This window comes from Budorcas taxicolor, chromosome X, assembly GCF_023091745.1.
Source record: "Budorcas taxicolor isolate Tak-1 chromosome X, Takin1.1, whole genome shotgun sequence".
In the NCBI taxonomy this organism is placed as follows: Eukaryota; Metazoa; Chordata; class Mammalia; order Artiodactyla; family Bovidae; genus Budorcas; species Budorcas taxicolor.
This window is the reverse complement of record NC_068935.1, coordinates 11,432,555-11,453,991: the sequence shown is the minus strand read 5'-3', so window position 1 is coordinate 11,453,991 and position 21,437 is coordinate 11,432,555. Positions and strand designations below refer to the sequence as shown.

At 41.3% G+C, this 21,437-nt stretch overlaps 1 protein-coding gene across 1 annotated transcript; it reads right to left on the bottom strand.

The window, feature by feature from the left end:
- Positions 1-3,222: 3,222 nt before the first annotated feature.
- Positions 3,223-8,490, bottom strand: SERPINA7 (serpin family A member 7). The gene is made up of 5 exons (XM_052663731.1): positions 8,484-8,490; positions 6,131-6,766; positions 4,807-5,080; positions 3,952-4,099; positions 3,223-3,420 (listed from the first exon to the last, which is right to left on the bottom strand). Exons 1-5 carry the CDS (start codon positions 8,488-8,490, stop codon positions 3,223-3,225), a joined length of 1,263 nt encoding a protein of 420 aa, XP_052519691.1.
- Positions 8,491-21,437: the final 12,947 nt, after the last annotated feature.

Below are 21,437 nucleotides of genomic sequence, written 5' to 3'. Positions count from 1 at the left end.
TTATAAATGTGGGCCACAAACCACAGTAGTGGCCACTGTACCTGTGATTTTTATCACAAAGTTCACGTAATTTCAAAACACATCATTATTGTTGGAGATATCTTGAAACATCACATACTTCCTATTACTTTGGAAAGAATGTTTTCATTATATCACTTATAAGATCTAATTAATACATTGTGGTTGAAGCATACATATCACCACATTAGTAATTTCAATTGCATTATTTTTATAATTATATTTCAATATTACTGATGGCCTTTGTAATGCTAAATTTTTTGACATTTAACATACTACTCTGAAAAGAGGCACATATATTGCATCACGCTAAAGAGCTCTTCATCTTCCTGGTGATCAAACTATTAATAAATCACGAGTAAGTCCACAATCCAGTTCAAATGAGATGGAAAAAGAATGAAAGAGGTATCTGACTTATTGTAATGCCCTGGCCAGTAAATGTCACACCACACATATACTCACATTCCATTGATGAGAACTTAGTCTCATGGGCACCCTTAATTGTAAGAAAGGCTAAGAAATGTAATATATTAGGGAAGACTTGTGTCTATGATTCTATTACAATGGAGAAAAGAAAAAAGAGTTAATTAACTTCATATAATCTATGCCACTATTTTTTTGTACCTTGTCCCCCTGCAAGTTTTCTCCCTTTTGTTCTAAGAGTTTAGTCACAGATTTTTATTGGGTTTTTCTGTGCAGAGGGACTTCCCTGGTGGCTCAGAGGTTAAAGCGTCTGCCTCCAATGAGGGAGACCTGGGTTCGATCCCTGGGTCGGGAAGATCCCCTGGAGAAGGAAATGGCAACCCACTCCAGTATTCTTGCCTGGAGAATCCCATGGACGGAGGAGCCTGGTAAGCTACAGTCCACGGGGTCGCAAAGAGTCGGACACGACTGAGCAACTTCACCTTCAACTCTGTGCAGAGAGATTTGTTTTCTCCTTTCTGCTCCATTTTTAATAATGTGGATTTCTTTTTCTTATCTTGCTGTATTCACTGGGACCTCCAGGGTAATGTTTAATAGGAACAATAATAAAGTATTTGCCTTTTTCCCCAATTTAGTAAAAATTCTGCTGTGAACTTTTCCTGCTAAACGATATATTGGTATAGGTATTTTATGATTAACCCTTATGAAATTAAGGAATTTATATTTTAGTCCTGGTTTGCTAGAATAAACTGAGATTTATAAGGGAAATAGTGACCATCCTTTATGATCCAGCTACAGGAATAAGTGATTAAATGAGATTTGTTCTCTAATAAGATACATGAACTGCTAGAAAGATAGTGTCTTCCTAATTCCCAACTTGCAACTGGAGAAACTGATATTTCTCTCAGAACAATTTCTGATGAACTCATTTGGAGAGGTTTAGAGAGGGAAATGTATGGCATTTACTCAGGTCTCTGGAGGTAGGGCCTGAGCTAGAAAGCATATCTCCAAATCAGGAGACCCACACTATAATCTTGGCTCTGTCCCTAAGTTACTGGCTAATGTTGACCAACAGGAATAACAATTAATATTTATAAGGCATTTTATCAAATATCTGGGCTTCCCAGTTAGTGCTAGTGGTAAAGAACTCACCTGCTAATACAGAAGATGTAAGAGACTCAGGTTCAATTCCTGAGTCAGGAAGATCCCCTGGAGGAGGGCATGGCAACCCAATCCAGTATTCTTGCCTGGAGAATTCCATGGACAGAGGAGCTTGGCAGGCTACAGTCCATGGAGTCACAGTCAGACACGACTGAGCAGCTAACACTTCCCTTATCAGATATCTGGCTCTGTGGTGAGAACATTACATGCATTATAGCAGGAATGTTCACAAAATCCTGATGACATGGATATCGTTAGTGCTCCCATTTTAAAGATGAGGAAAACAAAGTGAAGGGTTTAAGTACCTAGTCCAAGATCACAAAACAATATAAGCAGCAAAGCCAAAATTGTAATGTAACCTCAGTGAAACCAAACTGCATGTTAGCAATGATTTTTCTGTCCTATAAATCACCTTTCCTGTCTGGACTTCCAACTTATTATCCATAAAACCAAAATGTAAGCTATACCAGGAGTAAGCAAACCTCCATCCAAATTGTCTGAAAAAACACCAGAATGCTTGTGGGCTATATACTTTTCTAAGCATATATATTTGTTTCAACCTGAAAGTACAATATTTGCAAAAGCACTTATGCACTTGTTATTATTTCCCTGTCACTGAAGAATTGCACCTTAGAGCTAGAATTTCAGTTAGTACATCATTGACAGTCACTGTACTATTTGTGTGTACTGAATTCTAATACTGGGGCTTTGAATACATATTGTCTGAGATAAAGTCTAGTTTAGTAGATGGGGGTAGAAGAACATGAACAGACAAGGGGAAGTTGCTGAAGCATCTGAGAACAGGGAGGTATCAAACTTCAGTAAAACTAACCAGGAGATTTATACTTAAGCAAGTGGGACAGGGGTACAACTTTTTAGAAAGGGGTCTGATTAGAATACAGAAAAGGAAGAGCTATGAGTTATAATATGAATGCATCACTTTCCTTCTCCCCTCCCAGCTTATAAATTAGCAATAAGAAAACATTTTTTAGGGACAAGATGGGCTTGTACAATGAAGTTCATCTTTGTCTCTTGCTTTTTTGTACCATGCTTGTTAGGTCACAAAAGCTACATCCCTACCAGTAGCTCTCAGTCGGTGACTCAGCCCTATAGTGAAAACATCTTTTTACAAGCCACTGGTGGCAGTTCTGGCAAGAACACAGAGAACAATTTTGATTAGGTGGGAAGAAGGAGGTTGAGAAGTTCACATATAATCCACTGCATTTATGCTGCTTAATATTCGTTGTACTTTTTATTGGAATCATGGGGTATGAGGACTTGACCTTCATTTCAACTATTTACCAAGAGGGCAGAAGACAGGGCATTTGTCAGCCCAGTAAAATTCCTTGGAGCTGACTAATTGGGATGGGAGTGGATGTTCTGACAAAGAGGAACATATTGACATGGGGCCTCCTTGTGCTTTGGATACTGAGCCACTCATTGACTATCTGAACACATGAGTGGCCTCTTTCATACCCAGTGTAGTTCGGCTAGGGTCCAGCCTCCACTCCTGCACAAAGGAAATCATGTCCAAGCCCATATCGATCACATCGGGCTATACTATTTATTTATTTCTCATTGCAATAAGCACATGAAATTAGCCAATAGCCTCTTTCCCAACTACACTTCCGTTGGGTCCACAACTTTCCCTAGAAAGAGAATACTCCTAGTGTTTTTCTCCAATATCAACAACAGGAAAGATCTATCAAATTGGATGATAGGATGAAGAAGAGTTGTCTCAGGCTGATTCAGGAATCTGACTTCAGGAATGGCTTCAGTTCCCTTTTCACCAATGTAAAACAAAGCCTTGTGGGCAACCTGTTGGGGGAGAACAAACACTGCTGATCCCCGGAAGAAACAGGATATGACTTTGAAACAGTTTAGAAGTACGGAAGTAGAAGAAAGGATGGGGCTACCCCTTCCCTATACTGTGTTGATGGTGCTTGAATAGGAAAGACACTAGGCTAAGTGTAGTTAATGAATCTCTGCTGATTGTAGAACTTTCTGTCAAGGGACAACCTTTTATTCATGGCTTTCTGACTAGAAGTCATTTATTAAGCTTTCTCCTGCCCCTGCCACCTCCTCAAGAACTGTATTCCATCAGAGTCGATTCTAATGATTAAGTTCTTCCATCAGAATCATTCTAGAACATGAAAGTCGAGGATGGAAGTCAATGTTACAATGACTTGTTTTGGGGGTAATGAGAATAGCCCTGGAGTAAATCTGGCCTAGGAAGAGTTATTCTGCCTCTATAGGCTTCAGAATCATCACTGATAAAATGAGAGATCTGAATTAACTGCTTGTCAATGGCCCTTACATCTCATATATTAAAGGACTCTATCAACTTACATTGGAAACTTTAAGACCATTGTCCTTTGTGAGTCCAGAAAAATCAGCATTGTCAGCAAAAGCATCCTGGATGCCCATCTTCAGAAGGATGCCTCCAAGGTCATATGTGGCAGAAATGGAGAACTTTGGAACAAATAAGTCAACCCACCTGTGGGGAAAAGAAGAGGGAACATACGGCTATTAGAACACCAAGCTCATGATTCCCTCCCTTTCTGTCTCTTTGGTATGGTCTTGGATTCTGTTCCTTCCCTAGGTATTGATAACCACTACTATGCAGGTCAACACATGATACCAAAACCTTAGAAGTTATCCTAGATGAAATGCTCTCTGGTTCAGCCCATTTGGGACTGCGGCAACGGAAGTTGGGAGATGTGACTCACTTATAATAAAAAACAAACACCTCTAGGGATATTCACAAAAGTTGGGATGTCAATGGCATGAATGACAATTGGTAGTACCAGGGGAATTTCATGGATTTCCATCTAACACTTCTGGTGCAGTATGGAACATCTATCAATATCTTACCCATCCCCCAAGCTCCAGCTGGACTCTGGGAAAGTATCATTTTTACTAGCTGGCTGACTTTGTATAGTTCATTGCATTTTTCTAGTCCCAACTTCTTCATTTGAAAAATTCTTATAATATTATCTCCTTTGCCAGTTTGTTGAAGAGTTTAGATGAAATATTGTATGTAAAGTACCCAGCAAAGGGATTGGCAAAGAGGATCTCCTCACTATACTTTAGTGGTCATCACACAGCTCTTAAGTGGTTCAGGGTGTTTCTCCTGCCTCTGGGTTTCTTCTGAACTTAGTCTTATGCCCACCCTCCACTTTGCACATCATCTAAGATGTTTACCCCTTCTGCAGTAAGCGGTTCCACTTCTTCAGTATTTTCGATGACATGGCCCCTTCCACCCCCTCCATCTGGCCCTCCTTGGGAAGGACAAAGAGCGCCAGAGCATTCTTGCTGTAGTCCATTTGCAGCACGGTGCAGTTCAGCTCTGTATCCACCAGGTGATAGTATTGATCCACCTGGTGCATCATGGGCACTTGCACTGTTGTGGTCTTGTCCACTAAGAAGCTGGAACCCTCTTCTGTCTTGGATGGATCAAAAGGATTTGCCCACTGGGCTTAAAATACAAAGAGGAGAGAGTTTGTTTTAAACCTGCATTAGCGCCAATGTGAACCTCTCCATCAGTCATCTAATCTAGTAATGAATACCACCGCAGAGGTAGGTAACTTCTGTCAACCAGTTTTAAAAATGAGTAACTGAGGATCAGGGAGAGACAGTGACTTTACATACTCTCCCAGATAGCTGGTGGCAGAGCCAGGAGTCACACCCAGGGCTATTGGACTCCATGTTCAACAGATGTTCCGTCTGTGTTCAAAATCACTATACTTACACTAAACCCATCAGAGCCACAGTTTCCTCTTCCGTAAAAAGGTATAAGCACATCCAACACACAGGATGAAATGAGACAACAGATCTGTTCTGCCGTTTTATCCGTCTACAAGTGTGTGATTTGTGGCCAAGAATCGTTCACTCTTCCACCAAACATGGCTGACATGTGCTGTAGAACCAGGAGAAATCATTTGGGCACAGCACCTTCAGAAAAGAGTCACATGATTCTTGTTGTTACAAGAACCAGCTTTAGAATCAGACAAACCTGGGTGGGAATACCAGCTCTGAAATTTATTAACCGTGAAGATTAGATGAGACAATGTGTATCAACCACACATGTAGCATGGAGCTTAGTATATAGTGGGTACATAGTACGTGATAGAAGCCTTTATGTAACATGCCCAAGAATGAACAGCAAGTGAGGGTCACAATAAGATTTAAAACTAATTCTCTTTACCTGCCAAGTGCAAGCTTGTCTCACCTCACCAAATCTTTTGGAAACCATGATCCTTGAGCTAAATGTGAGCAGGGTGTTCAAACCATTGTAACTCCTCATCTCTCTGAATATTCCCTCTCCCTAGAGATTTACTTGTTTCATCCACAGAGCTATGTGTCCCTCCGGGAATATCCAAAATTACACACAGCTATATCCAGTGGAGCAGGTCTCTGTGGTACTCGAGACACCCACTAATGCCAGTGAGAAGACACCATGAGCTCCCTCCAGTGCCTCATCAAATTATGGAACGTTGAACTAGAAATTGACATCTTAGAACCTTACCTTTAAAGCAAAGGTAGTTCACCAGGACTGTGATGGTGTTTGGTTTGAGGTCTTGGATGAGGCCCACAATTTTACCTTTGGTTTGCCTCTCCACATGACTATTGATCTCCTGCTGGGCTGCAGAAACATTGGAGAAGTCGGTAGAAAAGACTTCAGTCTCATAGAGGTTCTTGACATCATCCAAGAACTTTTCCAGTGGTTTCAGCTGCTTCCCAATGAAAAGGGCATTTCCCATCTGTAATTCCAGCTCCTTCTTTGGAAAATTCAGTGAACAGATCAGGTGCTGGAAGCCCTGCTGGATCTCTGCCATTGGGGTGTCTGTAAGGTTGAATCCCAAGCTTTCCAGGATTTGAGTTTGGGTGCTGGAGCAGGCCCCAAGGGAGAGCATGGCCAATCCTGCAGAGATGCTCACAGGGGAAAAGAAGATGTTCTGATCTGGAGTCTCCACAGTGACCCTCCGGTACAGGTTGAATGCAAAGTCAGCATTGATAGATGACATCTTATAGAGAGTGGCATTTTGTTGGGGGGAAAGGCAGGAGGTTATTTTGCCTTCACAGCTGTTAGGTGGTGCACAATGAAGCCCAAGTATCAAGAGAACCAGAGAGAAGAACAGTGGCATTTTGGAAGGAAGGTAATCTATAAGAGATGAGGTGAGAAAACCATTGGGGAATCTTAGCTGGATGAAAACTCTGAATCAGAAACATGTAATAATCACGCATCGTGATTAGTAAAACAGTAGAAAATATTTAACGGTGTGCTCACCAAGGCCTATGGGGACGCTTTTCTCCCCTGAGAAACTAATGACACATCTAATAGGAGCAGGAAGTAGGTTCCTGGGGCCACCGAAATAGTGGCAAGGATTGTCATTCAGATGTAATAGTGACATATGAAAATTCTGGGAGTAAACTGACTTTACGGAAATTTAATTACTTTTTATTTGAACTAGAGGCAACCTTTTGGAGTGAAAAGAATCTTTAGATAACATTAGCACTCTTCTGCTTACATTATTATTTATATTAATATATAAGAATTTTAGATTTTTTTAATTTTGGCATTATTCTTAAGATAAAATCTATGAGAGGTGAGATGAAAGAAAGCTTGTACTTTTCTTTGAATAAAAGACTAAAAGAGGGATTTCCATCGTGGTTCAGTGGTTCGAACTCCGCCCTTCTACTGCAAGGGGCACAGATTTGATCGCTGACAAGGGAACTAATATCCTGCGTGCCATGCTGTGTGGCCAGAAAAAAAGGGGGGGAAATAATTTTCACAAGAAAAGTATGTTTAGTTGGAATGGAAGGGTGGTAGTTTATGGAGCCATGTACATGATCATGAGCTGAAATTAATACATTCATGCAACATATGGAAAGTATAGGAATATTTCTAAATAACAGGAAAATGAAAGTGTAACCTTTTGCATTTCAGATCTCTGTCACCATCAGTATAATACAGTCATTTCTAAGTTGCAAGACATCTAAACACTATTATTCTTATATTCATTCATGTTATATTTTTATTTATCAGAGCAGCAATCAGAAAATATGATGCAAGATTCTCTGAGCCTGAAAGAGTACAAGACAGAAGAGTAAGGGAGTCAGCTGTGGAATCCAGTGACCATGGACAGGAGTGATATGAAGAAAGAAATAGTCCTCTATTTTCTTCCTGAGTGATCTTGTCCACTTCCAGGAACTAAGCTGCCATAGCACAAAACTACATACTGTATTACAGTGTGCGTCTATATTCTCAGTAATTTGTCCAGCTGCCTACTGCATGTATCCACTAGAATGTTCCACACATACCTCAGTTTCCATTTGGAAATCTGTTTCCTAATGTAAACACATCGTCTCCTTGACCCTCAAGGCTGCTCCTTCATCTTCATTCCATATCACTATCTACTGAGGCTCCCATGCCAGAAACCTGGGAGTCATCTTAGGGGTTTCTTCATTCTTCATCCCCTACATCTAATGAGTTATGATGCCCTATGAGTGGTACCTTCTAAATACCTCTCAAAACTCTTCCCTTCTCTCCCTTTCTACTGCCACTGCCTCAGTTTATGGACTAAACTGCCACTATGCCACCTGGGAAGCCTAAACTATTTCACCATATCCTAGCAAGTCACATAGCCTTCAATCTCTCCCAGTCCAACACCCCTGCTTCTACCCCTCTGACCAATCTCCATGTTGTCACCAAAGTCCTTTTGCTGAAAAAGTCACAGAAGCTAGTAGGGGGTCAATTATCAGAGGATCACACTTAGACCTTGACCTCTAGAATTAACAGTCTGAAGCTCATGATTATTTGGAATTCTGACTTGCTGACAGAAATGCTCAAAGTTCCAAAAGAGGAAAAAAGTACTTACAGCACATGCCCAAGAAGCCACTTGCATATCTCAGAAAGCAAAATCTTTCCATTTTTATAATGTGCCCTACTCTATTGCAAAAGTAGAGTGTTCTTAGTTACTCATTAACACCAGGCATTAGCCCTGGGATGATAGTTTCAAAGCTGATGTACAAAACCAAGGCCAAAAAGAACAAAGTGAAAATGATAAGGATGGAACTTTGAATGATTGCTTTGCTGTCACATCTTCCAACTATAAGAAGAGAGGAAAAGGATGGTCAGAGCTGGTAGGGTCTGAGTTTGTGTCTTTTCAGCAGGCAGAATGAGGACCAGAGGCAAAATTGCCAAGAGGCAGCAGGACAGACTGTTTTCCCTATCACGGCTGGGATCAGCAGCCTTTTAAAGGAAAGGTACACACAGGCAGAGACTGGGTAAACCTCTTTAATGGGTGCCGTAGAAGTTATTTACACATTGGCTTGGAGGAGATCATGTCAAAAGTAGCTTCCAACTGCAGATTTCCGATGCTGGACACATCTACGTCTGCTCAGGGAGAAATCAGTCCTGTCCTCTGGTCACTAAAATCTCCTGTTCCATCCCTTGGGCCACAGGACCCTAAAAAGGATGCAGAAGGAGCCAAGGAGAATGGAGTCAAAGGTTTCATTGTTCAATATTCACTATGTACTGAAATGTGTGAAGGGAGCTAAGAGCACTGGACTTGCTCAGGAGACCTGAGTTCAAACTTGCCTCTGCCAATTTCTAGATCTAGTGGTATAAGTAGTATTAGCAGTACTCATAGTAGCAGCAGCAGCAACTCCAGAGTATTTAGCATGTGCAGGGTGTGATGTGAAGCATCTAATTTCAGACACTGGCCGCTTCAGGAGTACATTAAGGATACGTATATGATAAGATTGGGGTGATTGCTGGCGGAAAGGGAGTTAGTTTGAGATAAACTTAGATCACAGTCTATGGTGGGACTTGAAAGCCAAGTTAAACAGTGCAAACTTTACCTAAAGGGCATTAGAAAGCCACTGGGGGATTTTGACAAGGCAGTGACTAAACAGAGGGTGATAGTACGGTGACAACGTTTCTTCTTAAGCAAACATCGATAGAGCTCCTACTGTGTGGAAATGACCACATTTAGCACTGGAATTTCAAAAGAATTGGTGCTGAACCCAAGGGATCTTTCAAACTACCTGACACCCACTGCGCAAACTGAACAGAAGACAGTACACCTCACACATAGGGTGGTCACGGGTGCATTTGTCCTGCCACAAGGCAATGGAAAGCTCAGAGCTCCCAACACTGAGGTTAGTCCATACTCACTCCTGGTATACAACACATAATCTGCTCTCTGTTACAAGTATTTGCTTCCGACGAAACAGACTGTCTAGAAAGAAAATTTCCAAAGTTGCGCCCTCTAGCGTCCTAGTCAGGCAATAGCACGACTTATTTTCTGTATCTGATTCAGCTGAGCTTTGCTGCTGCTAAGTTGCTTCAGTCGCGTCCGACTCTGTGCGACCCTATAGACGGCAGCCCACCAGGCTCCTCCGTCCCTGGGATGGGAGGCAGGAACTGCAGGATCTGCTGACGCATGAGAAGGGCAACCCTCCCCCACCCCCACAGACTCCCCTATTCTGCCTTCTGGAGTCCTGTGCTCCTGTCATACCTTTGCTATGTAAGAGTTGTGTAATTTGAGGAAAGTAACTTAACATCCCTGAACCTCAGTTTCCTCTCCTCTATAGTGAAATGATATGGGCTTCCCTGATAGCTCAGTTGGTAAAGAATTCGCCTGCAATGCAGGAGACCCCGGGTTGATTCCTGGGTTGGGAAGATCAGCTGGAGAAGGAATAGGCTACCCACTCCAGTACTCTTGCCTGGAAAATCCCATGGACGGAGGAGCCTGATAGGCTACACCGCATGGGGTCGCAAAGAGTCGGACACGACTGAGCGACTTCACTTCACCCACTTCAGTATTCTTGGGCTTCCATTGTAGCTCGGCTGGTAAAGAACCTGCCTGCAATGCTGGAGACCTAGGTTCGACCCCTGGGTTGGGAAGATCCCCTAGAAAAGGGAAAGGCTACTCACTCCAGTTTTCTGGCCTGGAGAATTCCATGGACTGAAGTCCATGGGTTCACAAAGAGTTGGACATGACTAAGCGACTTTCACTACTTTCACTACTAAGTTTATAGTGGAACAATAACAATCTCCATATCACGTGGTTATCAGAAGTATTAAATAAAATATAGAGATGCTGTCGGGAAGCTCCTATATTGTACTTGGCACATAGGAGGGATCCAGAAACTGTTAACTCTCTTCCTCTTCATCTATTATCTTGATTCTCTTCCCCCACCCCCGAGTCTCCACAGTTCTGTCCTCCACCTCTCTCTCATTCCTGACTATTGTTCATTTCTGCATTCTGGAAATACATTCTTCCTAAAATGAAATTGATTGATTGACTGTTAACTTGAAAGATCTTCTTTAAAACTTACATTTAAAACAATCGTTTCAGTCTTGTATAAAGCTGCTGGAACTAGCACATTGAATACAGAATCTCTAGGAAGTGCAGCCATATCAATAAACTCAACTAAATCCAAAAATATGTCTCTCTCTTATAATTCAGAGGACCATTTAATTACGTTGTCATTTATTTTCATATTCTCTTTATAGAATACAAATTGGGTTTTCAACTGCCTTTATCCCACTAGACCAGATAATCAATTTCAAAGTATCATAATTTCATTAAAAGCCCAATGGCATTTTTCACAGAACTGGAACAAATAATCCTACATTTGTACAAACCACAAAAGACCCTGAGTAGTCAAAGCAATTTTGAGAAAGAAGAACAATGCTGGCGATATCATACTTCATGGTTTCAAACTATACTATGAAGTTATAATAATCCAAACTATATGGCACTGGCACAAAAACAGACATATAAGTATCAATGGAACAGAACAGACAGCCCAGAAATAAGCCTATTTTTATATGGCCAATTAGTTTATGACAGAGGAGCCAAGAATATACAGTGGGGAGAACACAGTGTCTCTATAAATGGTGTTTTGAAAACTGAACAGCCACATGCCAACGAGTGAGATCAAAGTTGTTTAAAAACATAAATGTAATACCTGAAACCATAAAACTCCTAGAAAAAAAACATAGGCAATATGTACTTTGACATCAGTCATAGTGACAATTTTTTTTGGATTTGTTTCCTCAGGGAAAGGAAACAAAAGCAAAGGTAACTAAACACTACTATATCAAAGTAAAAAGTTTTTGCACAGTGAAGGAAACTGATAGATTACAGTGAACAATATCAGAATCATGATCTCCAAAGAAGTTTTAACTTAGGGATCAGGGACCAGGCTTAATCACGCAGAGCTTTTTTTGTGTGGCAGAAGTTTTATTACAGTGAAAAAGGACAGAAAAAGCTTCTGACATAAACATTGGAAGGGGGACAGAGTGTGCCCCCCTCACAAGTCTTCAGTTCAGTTCAGTTCAGTTCAGTCACTCAGTCGTGTCTGACTCTTTGTGACCCCATGAATCACAGCATGCCAGGCCTCCCTGTCCATCACCATCTCCCGGAGTTCACTCAGACTCACGTCCATCGAGTCAGTGATGCCATCCAGCCATCTCATCCTCGGTCGTCCCCTTCTCCTCCTGCCCCCAATCCCTCAGAGTCTTTTCCAATGAGTCAGCTCTTCGCATGAGGTGGCCAAAGTACTGGAGCTTCAGCTTTAGCATCAGTCCTTCCGAAGAAATCCCTACTTCAGAATGGACTGATTGGATCTCCTTGCAGTCCAAGGGACTCTCAAGAGTCTTCTCCAACACCACAGTTCAAACGCATCAATTCTTCGGCGCTCAGCCTTCTTCACAGTCCAACTTTCACATCCATACATGACCACTGGAAAAACCATAGCCTTGACTAGACAGACCTTAGTCAGCAAAGTAATGTCTCTGTTTTTGAATATGCTATCTAGGTTGGTCATAACTTTTCTTCCAAGGAGTAAGCGTCTTTTAATTTCATGGCTGCAGTCACCATCTGCAGTGATTTTGGAGCCCAGAAAAATAAAGTCTGACACTGTTTCTACTGTTTCCCCGTCTATTTCCCATGAAGTGATGGGACCAGATGCCATGATCTTCGTTTTCTGAGTGTTGAGCTTTAATCCAACTTTTTCACTCTCCTCTTTCACTTTCATCAAGAGGCTTTTTAGCTCCTCTTCACTTTCTGCCATAAGGGTGGTGTCATCTGCATATCTGAGGTTATTGATATTTCTCCCGGCAATCTTGATTCCAGCTTGTGTTTCTTCCAGTCCAGCGTTTCTCATGATGTACTCTGCATAGAAGTTAAATAAGCAGGGTGACAATATACAGCCTTGACATACTCCTTTTCCTATTTGGAACCAGTCTGTTGTTCCACGTCCAGTTCTAACTGTTGCTTCCTGACCTGCATACAGAGTTCTCAAGAGGCAGGTCAGGTGGTCTGGTATTCCCATCTCTTTCAGAATTTTCCACAGTTTATTGTGATCCACACAGTCAAAGGCTTTTGGCATAGTCAATAAAGCAGAAATAGATGTTTTTCTGGAACTCTTGCTTTTTCCATGATCCAGCGGATGTTGGCAATTTGATCTCTGGTTCCTTTGCCTTTTCTAAAACCAGCTTGAACATCTGGAAGTTCATGGTTCACGTATTGCTGAAGCCTGGCTTGGAGAATTTTGAGCATTACTTTACTATCATGTGAGATGAGTGCAATTGTGTGGTAGTCTGAGCAATCTTTGGCGTTGCCTTTCTTTGGGATTGGAATGAAAACTGACCTTTTCCAGTCCTGTGGCCACTGGTGAGTTTTCCAAAATGCTGGCATATTGAGTGCTGCACTTTCACAGCATCATCTTTCAGGATTTGAAATAGCTCAACTGGAATTCCATCACCTCCACTAGCTTTGTTGGTAGTGATGCTTTCTAAGGCCCACTTGACTTCACATTCCAAGATGTCTGGCTCTAGGTGAGTGATCACATCATCATGATTATCTGGGTCGTGAAGATCTTTTTTGTACAGTTCTTCCGTGTATTCTTGCCACATCTTCTTAATAGCTTCTGCTTCTGACAAGTCTTAACAAGGCCTTATATACTTTTGCCAGACTCACTCCCACAACATACATCTTAAATTAGTAAGATTAGAACTAATAATAGAAAGGTCTAACCAGACCCACTCCCACATAAGATAACAAGATTAGTCAAAAGGTTCTTGTTAAGAAGGAGAAAGGTGTCCTCCAGCAAGATACATTTGTTGTTATATAATCCTTAGTATAGAACTTAAGGAAAAAAATACCCTTGAACCATTAGCTCTGAGCTTAAAGAAACAATGTTTTATGTGACTAAAACAAAGGGATGCAGAAGAAAAGTTTGTCCTTTTCTCCTCCTTGAGAACTCTGGACCCTTTCTCCTCCTCAACAGCCCCCAACTCCTTGTCAACCTACCTAAGAGTTAATTCTCTCAAAGTTATCAATAAAACCAAAAGGCAATGTACTGAATGGGAGAAGATATTTGCAAACAGTATTTCCATTGAGGAGCTAATATCTAAAATATGCAATAAACTCACAGAGTTCAATATATAAAAAATAATATAGTTCAGGATGGGGGACACATGTACACCCATGGCTGATTCATGTCAGGGTATGGCAAAAACAACTACAATATTCTAAAGTAATTAATCTCCAATTAAAACTAATTATTTTTAAAAAATAATATGAATAAAAATTGAGCAGAAAATTTGAATAGACATTTTCCAAAGGAAGAAATACAGATAGTCAAAAGATACATGAAAAGATGCTCAACACCACTAATCATTAGGGAATTGCAATTCAAAACTAAAATGAGTTATCACCACATACCTATCAGAATGGCCATTATCAACAAGACAACAAAAAACAAATGTTGGTGAGAATATGGAGAAAAGAGAACCTTAATGAACCATTGGTGGAAATGGAAATTGGTGCAGCCACGATGGAAAACAGTACACAGATCCCTCAGAAAAACTAAAAATAGAACTATCATCAGTTCAGTTCAGTTCAGTTCAGTCGCTCAGTCGTGTCTGACTCTTTGTGACCCCATGAATCGCAGCACGCCTGGCCTCCCTGTTCATCACCAACTCCCGGAGTTCACCCAGACTCACGTCCATCAAGTCCGTGATGCCATCCAGCCATCTCATCCTCCGTCGTCCCCTTCTCCTCCTGCCCCCAATCCCTCCCAGCATCAGAGTCTTTTCCAATGAGTCAACTCTTCCCATGAGGTGGCCAAAGTACTGGAGTTTCAGCTTTAGCATCATTCCCTCCAAAGAAATTCCAGGGCTGATCTCCTTCAGAATGGACTGGTTGGATCTCCTTGCAGTCCAAGGGACTCTAAAGCATCAATTCTTCAGCGCTCAGCTTTCTTCACAGTCCAACTCTCACATCCATACATGACTACTGGAAAAACCATAGCCTTGACTAGACGGACCTTTGTTGGCAAAGTAATGTCTCTGCTTTTGAATATGCTATCTAGGTTGGTCATAACTTTTCTTCCAAGGAGTAAGCGTCTTTTAATTTCATCGCTGCAGTCACCATCTGCAGTGATTTTGGAGCCCAGAAAAATAAAGTCTGACACTGTTTCTACTGTTTCCCCATCTATTTCCCATGAAGTGATGGGACCGGAAGCCATGATCTTCGTTTTCTGAATGTTGAGCTTTAATCCAACTTTTTCACTCTCCTCTTTCACTTTCATCAAGAGGCTTTTGAGTTCCTCTTCACTTTCTGCCATAAGGGTGGTGTCATCTGCATATCTGAGGTTATTGGTATTTTTCCCAGCAATCTTGATTCCAGCTTGTGCTTCTTCCAGCTCAGCATTTCTCCTGATGTACTCTGAATAGAAGTTAAATAAGCAGGGTGACAATATACAGCCTCGACGTACTCCTTTTCCTATTTGGAACCAGTCTGTTTTTCCACGTCCAGTTCTAACTGTTGCTTCCTGACCTGTATATAGGTTTCTCAAGAGGCAGGTCAGGTGGTCTGGTATTCGCATTATAATACAAAATTCAAAAAAAAAAAAAAAACCTGTCAGTATTGTCAACCAACAACACAAGAGAAGACTGTGGATATCACCAGATAGTCAATAACAAAATCAGATTGATTATATTCTTTGTAGCTAAAGAAGGAGAAGCCCTAAACAGTCAGCCAAAACAAGACTGTGAGCTGACTGTGGCTCAGATCATGAACTCCTTATTGCAAAATTCAGACTTAAAATGAAGAAAGTAGGTAAAACTACTAGACCATTCAGGTATGATCTAAATAAAATCCTTTGCAATTATACAGTGGAAGTGACAAATAGATTCAAGGGATTAGATCTGATAAGAGTGCCTGAAGAAGTATGGATGGAGGTTCTGACATTGAACAGAAGGCAGTGATCAAGACCATTCTCAAGAAAAGAAATGCAAAAAAAGGCAAAATGGTTGTCTGAAGAGGCGTTACAAATACCTAAGAGGTTCTTTAGTTCTTCTTCACTTTCTGCCAAAAAGGTGGTGTCATCTGTGTATCTGATGCTATTGATATTTCTAAAATATCAAACAGAAGAAGAGAAGTGAAAGGCAAAGGAGAAAATGAAAGATATACCCATTTGAATGCAGCGTTCCAAAAATAGCAAGGAGAGATAAGAAAGCCTTCCTCAGCGATCAATGCAAAGAAATAGAGGAAAACAATAGAATGGGGAAAGACTAGAGATCTCTTCAAGAAAATTAGAGATACCAAGGGAACATTTCATGCAAAGATGGGCATAATAAAGGACAGAAATGGTATGGATCTAACAGAAGCTGAAGATATTAAGAAGAGGTGGCAAGAATACATGGAAGAATTGTACAAAAAAGATCTATATGACCCGGATAACCGCGATGGTCTGATCACTCACCTAGAGCCTGACATCCTGGAATGTGAAGTCAGTGGGCCTCAGGAAGCATCACTACCAACAAAGCTAGTAGAGGTGATGGAATTCCTGGTGAGCTGTTTCAAATCCTAAAAGATGATGCTGTGAAAGTGCGACACTCAATATGCCAGCAAGTCAGGAAAACTCAGCAGTGGCCATGGGACTGGGAAAGGTCAGTTTTCATTCCAATCCCAAAGAAAGGCAATGCCAAAGAATGCTCAAACTACTGTACAATTGCACCCATTTCACACGCTAGCAAAGTAATGCTCAAAATTCTCCAAGTCAGATAAAAAATAAAAAAAAATTCTCCAAGTCAGGCTTCAACAGTATGTGAGCTATGAACTTCCAGATGTTCAAGCTGGATTTAGAAAAGGCAGAGGAACCAGAGATCAAATTGCCAACATCCACTGGATCGTCAAAAAAGCAAGAGAGTTCCAGAAAGACACCTACTTCTGCTTTATTGACAACGTCAAAGCCTTTGACTGTGTGGATCACAACAAATTATGGAAAATTCTTCAAGAGATGGGAATACCAGACCACCAGATCTGCTTCCTGACAAATCTGTATGCAGGTCAAAAAGCTACAGTTAGAACTGGACATGGAACAACAGACTGGTTCCAAATTGGGAAAGGAGTATGTCAAGGCTGTATATTGTCACCCTGCTTATTTAACTTCTATGCAGAATACATTAAGTGAAATGCCGGGCTGGATGAAGTACAAGCTGGAATTAAGATTGCCGGGAGAAACATTAATAACTTCAGATACACAGATGACATCACCCTTATGGCAGAAAGCAAAGAAGAGCTAAAGAGTCTCTTTATCACAGTGAAAGAGGAGAGTGAAACAGCTGGCTTAAAACTCAACATTCAGAAAACTAAGATCATGGCATCTGGTCCCGTCACTTCATGGTAAATAGATTGGTAAACAATGGAAACAGTGACAGATTTTATTTTCTTGGGCTCCAAAATCACTGCAGATGGTGACTGCAGCCATGAAATTAAATGACACTTGATCATTGGAATTAAAATCTATGACCAAACTAGACAGCATATTAAAAAACAGAGACATTACTTTGCCAACAAAGTTCCACCTCATCGAACCTATGGTTTTTCCAGTAGTCATGTATGGATGTGAGTTGGACTATAAAGAAAGCTGAGCACTGAAGAATTGATGCTTTTAACTGTGGTGCTGTAGAAGACTCTTAAGAGTCCCTTGGACTGCAAGGAGATCCAACCAGTCCATCCTAAAGGAAATCAGCCCTGAATATTCATTGGAAGGACTGATGTTGAAGCTGAAACTCCAATACTTTGGTCACCTGATTCGAAGAACTGACTCATTTGAAAAGACCCTGATGCTGGGGAAAACTGAAGGCGGGAGGAGAAGGGGATGACAGAGGATGAGATGGTTGGATGGCATCACTGATTCAATGAACATGAGTTTGAGCAAGCTCTGGGATTTGGTGATGGACAGGGATACCTGGCATGCTGTAGTCCATGGGGTCACAAAGAGTCGGACACGACTGAGCAACTGAAGTGAATTGACTAGCTGTCAACCAATAATCCCAAATCAAGCAAAGTGATTTTTCAAGAATAAAGGTGAAATAAACACATTCCAGACAAACAAGAGCTTAAGGAAATTGTTGCTAGCACACCTGCCCTACAGAGACTGCTAAAGGAAGTTCTTCAGGCTGACGATGAGTGACCTCAGATTGTAATTTGAATACACACACACACAAAGAGCAATAGTAACTATGTAATTATAAAAGACTGTATATAATTGTATTTACTCTCCTTTCCTTTCTTAACTGATTTAAAAAGCAATTATATTAAAAAATGTACATAATGTATTGTGAAGCTTATAACACATAGAAATCCAATATATTTAGCAAAAACAGCACAATGGAGGTAGATGGGAGGAAAGCTGTGTTAGACAAAGGAAATGACTCTAGATGGTAACCTGAATTCACAAGAAGAAATGAAGTGAATCAGCTACAATAAATAGGAAAGTTAATATAATAAAAGCTACAAACATGTATTTGTTATCCTTCTCTAAGATTCTTCAAGAGACATAAAATTTTATAAAGTAATAATTATAGCAATGTATTCCTGAGTTTGTAACATTTATTAGTTAACATATATAGGAATTGCTGTTGTTCAGTCACTAAGTAGTCTCAGACTCTGCGACCCCATGGACTGTAGCCCACCAGGCTCCTCCATCCATGGGATTCTCCAGGTAAGAATACTGGAGTGAGTTGCCATTTCCTTCTCCAGGGGATCTTCCAGACCCAGGGATTAAATTCATGTCTCCTGCATTGATACCACTAAGCCACCAGGGAAGCCCATACATAGCAATAATACCACAAAATAGAGTAAAGGGAATAAAGCTATATGAAAATAATGTTTCTATATCTAACTGGAATTAAGTTATTAATAATATAAAAATCTGAGTTTGATATTGAAAAGTTAAGATGGAAGAGCTTCCCTAGAGGTCCAGTGGTTAAGACTTTACACTTCCACTATAAGGGGTACAGGTTCGGTCCCTGATCAGGGAACTAAGATCCAGCATGCCTCGTAGCCAGGAAAAAAGAAAGAAAGAAAGAAGGAAGGAAGGAAGAAAAAGTTAAGATGTAGACCACTAGACCAACCGCTACAAAAATTACCACTAAAAGTTTATGATGAAAAAGAGGCATCTGGCTCCTGATTTAAAAACTTACATGTGATTTTCAGGCCTCACCATAGGCAATTACGAAGGATTTAACCTGCACACTTTGAAGGCTAAAACTTCTCTCCCTACATCAGACGTGTTGTACAGCCAACAGATTTGTTGTGGGAGTGTGTAATTTCCTCAGTTCTGTCTCGTTGCAACAAAAATTTGAACCGATGGACCAATGTAACAGTTCCGTAACAGCTCAGTTTTATTTAGAAAGTAAAGATTGAAGGCAGGAGGAGAAGGGGACGACAGAGGATGAGATGGTTGGATGGCATCACCAACCTGATGGACACCCTCCTGGGTGAACTCCAGGAGTTGGTGATGGACAGGGAGGCCTGGAGTGCTGTGGTTCATGGGGTTGCAAAGAGTCGGAAATGACTGAGCAACTGAACTGAACTGAAAGGAAAATACATCCTCGAGGCATGAGGGCATGCCAACCCAGTAGATGGGAAGAGGAGAGGGAGGCCTGCAGCCCAATTTTGGCTCCTCTTTTTATGTTTTTTCTCCTCCCCTTGGGCCTGCCCTATGTAAATTGGGCTAACCAGGAGTGCTGTTTGTTTTACCTGAGATCCTCACTCCGGTCCTCAGATTTTCCTTTGTTCTATTTTTACGGGCTTTTCCCTTCCTTGTCTTTTAGCCACTGCCATTCTGGACTACTTTTTCCTATTTTAACTACCTAACAGATTGATGTCTCAGGAGGGTGTTGCTGTCAAGCAGTCAGCCTCCCATAGCTGGCCATGCTCTCACACATAGCTGTGTTCCTAGCCTAGGTGCCTCAGACCTTAAAACCACAGGAGCATTTTGTTCAGCGCTCCCTCTACAGTGAGACAACCTCCTTGTCTATGTTCATCCATCTGATCTCATGCTGGTACTGGTCCATGGGCAAAACAGAAAAGAGTGGGGTCAGCACTTTTCCCAGTTTAGCCTTTTGCTTTTCTTATTGCAGTAAGTGATTTAAGTAAGGCTTGAGTGTTACTTTTACTTTGGCATGTTGTCTTAAGCAGCTACTCTGACATCTGGCAGATCAGCTTTCTCTCCAGCTCAGCTGAGCTTCTGACAAACTTAGAGAGCCAATAAGTCAATTAACCACAATGCTCTCCTGGAACTCAAAAAGCCTGAAGATCCTACACAGTACCTTTGGGAGTTATTAACAGAGTCTGCAGGGCATATTAGAAGGTTGCTAGTGGATTATTTGCAAGAGTCTAAACGTCTCATGGGGCACTTTGCTAGTCATGCATATGGATCTTTGGGAATGCCAGAGGAAGCCATGAGGCATTCTTAGGAGGGTGTTAGCATATTTTTATATAAACTTTTCCATTCTGAGGGCAGTTTCTGGTCCTCTTTAGTGCCTGACCACCACCAGATCATCCCCCAGCAGATCTCACCTGGCTGGTCAGATAAGTGACCCAACAGAGAGGGTCAAAGAAAGGTAGGGAAGCAATATCCTAGCCACTGTTTAAGGCTCTCCAGCAATGATATGGGGGTGGGAGTCATCACACAAGCTGAGTAACTTGAACAATATGTTCCTGGTGCCAATAAACACCCTTGTGTCAGCAAGTTATTGAAACGTCAAGAGAGGGAAAAAAAAGTGTAGTACTTTTCAAGATTGCTTTGTCCAACAGCCCCCAAAGAGACCTTAGAAACTTAATTAGATCTCTCCAGAGGTAATCTGATTAAAGTTAATAAAGAGAGAGTGGCACAGTGTAGGGTGCTTTACTACAAATCCTGTCCTTCATAGTGCCTTTATGGCAGCCGTCACCAGGGTAACAAAATGCAAACAGCAGCAGCAATAGCAGCTGTGACCTTCTGGTTGCCCCCTACCCCCCGCTCCCAGAAAGACTGGGCTCTGCTTGAACAGGCCCACCCTGCATGCCCCTAAGAGTCTCAGCCAGGAAGCAGCTGTCCACCCCAGTCAGTTGCCTCACCCACTCTCTGCTCCTTCTCCCTCTCCTGCTTCAGATAACTTGTGGCCAAATCCAGGGAGGTAGCCTTGCTGGGGTCTTTATGTTGTCAGCCCCTGTGACTGATGCAGGTCCACCCCTCTCTGTGGACCTGGGAATAGAGGGAAAGGCCCAGAAGCTTTTTGTCTAACCTATCAGCTATTTTTTTCTTTTTCTTCTGTAAAACAGATACTTTTGACTGAATTTATTTATTTTTTTAAACTTATTATTTTATATTGGAGTACCACTGATTAACAATGTGTTAGTTTCAGGTGCATAAAAAATGACTCAACTATACATGTATATGTAACTATTCTTTTCAAATTATGTTCCCATTTAGGCTGTTAGATAAAATTGAGATGAGTTCCCTGTACTCCATAC

Excerpts from the sequence above, each read along its gene's own strand:
- SERPINA7 (XM_052663731.1), bottom strand. Across the intron at positions 5,081-6,130 it reads GAACTACCTTTGCTTTAAAG|CCCAGTGGGCAAATCCTTTT; the intron begins GTAAGGTTCTAA and ends TTGTATTTTAAG. Across the intron at positions 4,100-4,806 it reads AACCGCTTACTGCAGAAGGG|GTGGGTTGACTTATTTGTTC; the intron begins GTAAACATCTTA and ends TTTTCCCCACAG.